At 41.9% G+C, this 7,012-nt stretch overlaps 1 protein-coding gene and 1 long non-coding RNA gene across 2 annotated transcripts in view; one reads left to right on the top strand and one right to left on the bottom strand.

Moving 5' to 3' along the window:
• Positions 1-1,205, bottom strand: part of LOC118430613 — a 6,896-nt gene extending 5,691 nt beyond the window's left edge. Inside the window, exon 1 of the long non-coding RNA XR_004832879.1 lies at positions 1,124-1,205. This is a non-coding gene — a long non-coding RNA (uncharacterized LOC118430613). The remainder of the gene's footprint in view (positions 1-1,123) is intronic.
• LOC118430607 (peroxisomal bifunctional enzyme-like) overlaps positions 1-6,248 on the top strand; it is a 37,590-nt gene extending 31,342 nt beyond the window's left edge. The window contains exons 8-12 of the mRNA XM_035841581.1: positions 2,326-2,565; positions 2,994-3,217; positions 4,654-4,759; positions 5,118-5,247; positions 5,946-6,248. Coding sequence (XP_035697474.1) covers positions 2,326-2,565; positions 2,994-3,217; positions 4,654-4,759; positions 5,118-5,247; positions 5,946-6,121 — 876 coding nt within the window. The 3' untranslated portion in view covers positions 6,122-6,248. The remainder of the gene's footprint in view (positions 1-2,325; positions 2,566-2,993; positions 3,218-4,653; positions 4,760-5,117; positions 5,248-5,945) is intronic.
• Positions 6,249-7,012: the final 764 nt, after the last annotated feature.

Raw genomic sequence — 7,012 nt, 5'->3', positions numbered from 1 at the left:
GATTGGAATGCCCTCCAGGAATATATAGTCCAAGCCAAAAACAGGGAGGCATATAAGAATGCCCTCCATACCAGTAATTTACTTCAACCAAAGGCTACGGGTTCTTGCCACCACACAGCAGAGTGGCGGTCAGGGAGTGGAGCCCCTACCCACTGAGGAGCCAAAAGCCACCAGCCACCAACCAGCCCCACAAACCACCTGCATCTACACTGTACACCTAGAAAATTACCCCACCCTCACCCCAGTGCCTGAGCCCTCAACCTAATCAGGTATGGCACTCAAAGGAAGAAGAAGGCATTATTTGTTATCCAAAATTTATTTTGCACTAGGACACACCATCACTTGATGATGCGAGTAGAAACAGTCTCCTGGCTCACTGCAGGAATAATGAACCCAGGCCGAGCAACTAACGAACCAAGCACCATAACCACTAGGCCAAAAGGCTTGGACCCATTGGACTGGTTAGTTAATGGCGTTTGAATCTCACTGTTACATGAATTATAGAAATTGTTTGTATCTCAATTGCTTATATCCCTTTATCCAGCCATTCATACCTGGCCTGAGGAACTCTCTAAACTTAATTTATAACTTACATTACAATATAATGCTTCCAGTAACAGGTCAGGTCACCATTCTCTGGTCGGCTTCGTTATAATTATAATATAAGGGGTGTTTGACGGCCCAGTCGGCCTGCTTCTGATTAGAAGTCATATGAGACTTCGTTACCAGAGGGGTTTACCTGGGCTTTTGCGTTGTAAATAACCTAACCCCGTAAAAGTTCCCTGGCGTGCGCTGGTGAACTGGGCGGACGGGCCACTCTCTCAGCCCGTAGAGATAGCGACCAGCTCCCGATGGCATAGTTACCAGGCTAGGCGGTTGTGTCACTATTCGCAGACTAGTTTTACCATCTAAGATACTAGTAGTAGTAGTAGGCAAGGTAAGTTGGGTATATAGTGACCACAACGTCATATGATAAACCGCTCAGGGCTTACAAAAATGATTTTTCCCCGTACAACAAAATTATATGGCTGCTACTTCACCTTCGGGTTTTCAAACCATGATTTTTCCATACTTAATTGTTGGTTATCAAAGAGAAACCTGGAGCCAGGATTATAAGACCTACCTGTTGAACGTGTTACGCGGAATGAATATGCTTGGAAAGGAGTTTCCAGGCTCATATCGCCGACCGCCACACACCTTCTGCCCGATCTGTGGGCGCCGCCATGTTGGGTCAGCATCACGGGTTGTTGACCCCGACTCCTGATTACCCCCAGCGCGAACTCTTCGCTAATCAGACGGCCTCAGTCCATGGGAAGGCACTGATCAACCGAACGTATTCGCAAATCATGCCCCATGATTAACAAACCTTTATGATAATATTGATAGAATCGGGTGCATTCAGGTAGATGTGCCTGTGGCATAACTTTTGATGTGCCAATCATTATAGGAGGGACATATCATGGTTCTGAGAAGTTTGACCAAGGAGGTTGACAGGCTTCAACTGTCGCAACAACATGGCGCATTTTTGTGAACCAACTGTTTTTCTGCAGTTCTCTGCCTATATAGATTTTAAAAAATGTACTTTATGCCAATTAGCTTTCGTTGCTGGCCACATAAAATCTCACCACCAGGCAAAATAATAGTTCCAGGAAAGTCTGCGCTCCAAGATTCCTTCAAGTTTCTTGAAATCCCCACAACTGGCACAAGACGTTGTTTGCCTATTAAACACAAACATGCCTCTGCTCCCATGGGTCCTTCACACAGAGAACCACAGCCCGGCACAGACAATGGGAGAGGCAACTAGCCCGCCCACCGTCTGGGTGGTGGAGACATGCTAATATACTGGTTTCCACGGTAATGGGGGCTTGACCAAAATCCTGGCTTGCCATTGGTGTTGGTATTTTCTACAACAGTTCCCCCAGGTTATAGCTAGTGGAGCACAAACTCCGCGGGGAGGGGCCAGTTAGAGCCCTGGACAGCGGAGTTTGTGTTACACAGACTATAGCATTATTACCTACGGGTAACTTGTACAGCTTTGAAGGGACGCCCAAACAGGAATGTTGACCACGTCTTTTGAAGTGTTTCAATGCAGGCCTGATAGACGTATAGATAATGCATGCGTAGGGTCTGCATGGGTTTAATGAGTATCACAATGTTTTACAAAAAATATACATTACGTTATTCACCACAAATTGAATCCCACAAAAAGTCGGCTGATTATGCATTTATATATAGGAAAATAACACTCCCTTCTGGAGTGGAATGCTCCTTTGATTAAGAGATGTATGGAATGTTACTAAGTGCACCCAAACTTCTGTCTTGAAGGTGATCGGGACTCACTTCTTCTCCCCTGCTCACGTGATGCGTTTGCTGGAAAACATCTATGGGAGACACACGTCAGTGGAGACCATCGCAACGGCCATGCAGCTGGGTGCTACCATTGGGAAGGTGGGGGTGCTGGTCGGGAACTGTCCAGGCTTTGTGGGGAACAGAATGAAGGGTCTGAACTTCACAGAAGCCATGTTTCTATTGGAGGAAGGGGCGGAGCCACAGGACGTAGACAAGGTCTGTTTACTTATATAGAAATTAAACAAAGTATTTAACCAACACTTCAAATAAATTGTGTATATCTTGTACAAACTATGATATTTTGTACAGACTTCTATGTTCCGTTAATGTTTCTTATAATGATAGAACTTGAGTGTAAATAAGAATTGATGTACTTTTTTGGCATTATTGTGTCGGGCCATATGAAACAAAAATTACAAGATTGCAATACAAATACTCACATAAGTCCTGGCTTAGATAATATGCTTTGCCTCTAAAACATATTGTTAAGGTTTCTTAGCTTGTTTTCAAGAATGAACAAACCTCTTTGTGCAAAAAACAATACAAATTAATGACATATCCTGCAAAGTTGAATTTCCACTGTGAGCAGACCATTCCCTTCAACTATCTTTCTGACAATTTTTCATCAAATTGTATTTCCCCAGGCGCTGGAGGAGTTTGGTTTTGCGATGGGCCCGTTCCGTGTGAGTGACCTGGCTGGAGGAGACGTACACTGGCGGAGACGGATACAGGCCGGGCTGACTACCGAGCATGGTCCGCCCCCGTACACACCCGTGCTTTATCGGCAGGGCAACCGCTACTCTCCACTGGCAGACATGTTGTGCATGCAGGGGCGCTTCGGACAGAAAACGGGGGCGGGCTGGTACAGGTGTGGTTGCTAATCTACCTTTTTTCACCATAAGGCATTGTTGATTTATGTTACAAAGATTCTATATCCGTGCACAAAATAAAGCGTTTACCATCAAGCTTTTTTTTTTATTTTTTTTTATTTTTTTATTGGTATACATATAAGACAAGACACAGTGGTAAATGAACTCTAGCAAAGCTAATATTAACATTACCACTAGGACATTTGAAACTAAAATAAACAAAGGACAAAACAATGTGAGATCAAATTAAATAGTAGTACAGCAATGGGTTGACGGATCCAACAAATAAATATATATACATACAAGATTTAAGGAAAATGTTCAATCAGTTTGAAAACGGTTGGTCTGGAGTATGTATGTCTGTGTAAGCTGCATAATGTGGTTATTTGTTTCTGTTGTTAAAGTGGGTGAACCCCTGAGTAGAAGTTGGGTTAAGACTGGGTCAGACGTAGTTTTCAAATCAAGGGTTAAAAGGTCTTGAAGGTTGCAGAGAAGGGTTTTTCTAAGTTGGTTGTAGTTATGCTGATATTTACCATCAAGCTTTCGATCTGTCCTCTGATCTTTCTCAAGTTGAAATGACCTAATACCTAAGTCACACATCCGGAACGGAGGTGTGACGTCAGCAAAGGGTTAAAGGTGCTTGGCAGTCGGTATCGCCCCCCGTCTCAGTTAATGGAAGATCGATGGACACTGATATTTACTACCGTCACAGATAAACTCACATTCAAGCCATGTTGATTTGATTATATGGATGATATTCCCGCGCGCATCAATTTTCAGGCGTTTTCAAAATAAAAAAAAAAGTTTTCAAGCATACTCTAAATCGTACAAAGCGGCTTCAAAATAAGCAAATATATGGTGTGGATTGCAAAAATAGATATCGAAAAACGTATACTGATGCCATAGAACATTACAAGGTCAAAGAAGATGTGGAAGAACAAAAATGAAGAATCTATTGTTTGGTAACTGTATCTCTGTTATATACGTTGTCTGACCCTTGCCTCTTCTCTTATTACCTCAATGAAAAGTGACATGCAGGCCTATTTGAGCTTTTATGAATAAACAAAGGTTCAACTGTATAATGCCGTTACATTCTGTGTGTTCAGTCATTTGTTCAACCTTCCTGACCAAATTGAATTTATAATAAAGGCAACTTTTTTTATGTCATTTTTTTTACTTATTCGCACGCTCGCATCAGTTTTTGGATTCCCAAATTCAGTCAAATCAACATGGCCTAAGCCAAAAATCGATGCAAGTGCTCATATAAATACAATCATCATAGCCTAAGTGTTGCTAAAAAAATTAACAACTACCGAAAAAAGTCATTCATTTGTACGTAAAAATTGCAAAACACTACATTCGTAGTTGACCATGTATACATACCTATTAGCATGATAACCTATTTCCTGCGATATGTATCTACTGTGGCCGGCAGGTACAAGTCCGGCAGCCGTACAGCCCTTCCTGATGCTGAAGTACATCGGCTCATCCACAAGCACCGTCAGGACCACGGCTTCCAGAGGAGAAACATATCCTCACAGGTCCGTCTTCTTAGTCTCACTTATGAGTTTTGTGGGTCAATACTAACCGCCAACGTTTCATTGGCATCATACCTATGAAGCTACAGAAAAATATTTATTCTCAACGAACTTTTCATGGGCATTTTGCATATGAAACTACAAGAAATGTATTCTGAATTTCATTCTATGTTGAGAGAACTTTAACATTATGTTGTCTTAAAAGACAAACCGCATTTAGTATAATAATTCCGCAAAAGGAAATGTCGTGCAACAGCACCACTCAAAACCGAGGACTGTGTATACGTAGTTTGCCGTCTGGCACACCGTTTCCAAAAATTACTTCGAAGTTTATATTTCTATCTCTTAATTTTTTCTACAGGAGATTGTAGAACGTTGCTTGTTCCCGCTCATCAATGAGGGTTTCCGCATCCTGGAGGAAGGACTAGCTACTGGACCACAGGACATAGATGTCATCTTCCTCCTCGGCTTTGGCTGGCCGAGACACACAGGTAAAAAAAGCGAACCTCTTATAGTAGGTCAGGCGGGATGTTTACGGAAAGGAAAAATTAAGTGTTTATCAAGGAATATACACACATTATGCTCAAGATATTTTTTTTTACGTTCTGTCTTTTATTACCTTTTATATCATATTTTCCATTGCCGAAATCTACCCGGCCAGGCCCCGGGTTGGGAATTGGGACATAAGCCTTAGCTGGGCGGGCTACTCTCTCTTTGCAGCCCGAGGCTGAATTGCGAAGAGGCCTAGGGCAAAAAAGGCGGGGCTAAATTTCATGGGTCTGTAGTGTCTGGCATTCGATACTAACTCAGGTGACCCCAATACAACAGTAATTAAAAATATTATCGTGTTTAATATTTATTCTTTCCCAGGAGTTTCTTAGTCTAGTGCATCCAATGACAAGTAAGAGCAACAATTACTTTGCACGGCGAAACCGTCACCGTTAGTTCCCATTATAAATATTAATGAGCTAACCATTTCATATGCAAGATCCCTTTTGAAAACAGAAAGACCTGTAATCTGATTGCCTGACAGCTGGTTTGTGGCGATGCCCACAGGAACTAAGAGTGACGGTTAAGAAAGCAGGGTACATCCAGACAGTCGGTTTTGCCATTGGATGTCCCTGCGTAGGAAGATGTTACTTTGTAGCAAAGTTTAAGCCCCAATAAGTTACACACACGTTGATTCCAGGAGGACCGATGTACTACGCTGATAAGGTTGTTGGTCTGGGGAACCTGCTACAATCTCTGGAGAAGTACCGAGCCTACCATCCCCGCAGTGCACACTGGGTACCCAGCAGCCTTCTGCGGAAGATGGCTGCCCAGGGTACCAGTCTTTCAATATGGGCAGCAGGGAGTAGACTTTGAGACGGCATGTTGGCTAATATTGAGCAAATCGTAATCTTTGTAAACACTAAATAAGCAAAATAACATTTGTAAGGTATTCTACATCTCTACGTACATACAAACCAGTAAAGACACATGCTGCTCGAAATGATCTTTTTTTACATACCTGCACTTGTGCAGGTAACGTGGAAAATTACCTGTACCAGACAAATTTTACCTGCACCACTCAGAATTTAAGAATTATGAATCATACTAAAATTGTTCAGGAACCACGCATTCCATTTTTTTTCCTTCATACTTCATATCAATGCAGCTAATAAAAATATTCTGATTATGCAAATAACTTTCACATTTGCATAATTTATGCTTGCTTATGTACACCTTTCACTAACGTACACAGGTCACAGTGTTGACAGCCCAATCATTTACTACATATACTAAGAAGAATAAGGACACTTTCAAATTAATTATGCAAATTAAGTAAAAAAAATGCATAATTTGTACTTCATTATCTACATCATTATGCCATGAAATCATTGTTTGAACTGCAAATTATGATGGACAGTCTTTTGTTTGCCTCATTGACCTCGTTTTCAACCTATCATGGTCGCCGCGTGGGGTAATGCATATATTTCTAAGATAACCCTGCAGTTCTACTGCAACCTGATAGGAGCCACACCTACACCACTTTTTCATTTAAACACCATTCTGCAACCTAAACATCAACACCAGCGTCCAAAACCAGGAATTCCTGCTGCCATACCACGGTCAACCACAAGAAAGCAATCAATTGCTTTAAAAGGTCGGGTTACAATACGTTACGTACTACATATCATTGTAATCCATCCACAGTCTAGCACAGTCTAAAGATATTCGCCGGAAACACGAAGATCCACAAAACAGACGGCCCTA

Source organism: Branchiostoma floridae, chromosome 14 (genome assembly GCF_000003815.2).
Source record: "Branchiostoma floridae strain S238N-H82 chromosome 14, Bfl_VNyyK, whole genome shotgun sequence".
Lineage (NCBI taxonomy): Eukaryota > Metazoa > Chordata > Leptocardii > Amphioxiformes > Branchiostomatidae > Branchiostoma > Branchiostoma floridae.
This window is presented reverse-complemented; position numbering and strand designations above follow the sequence as displayed.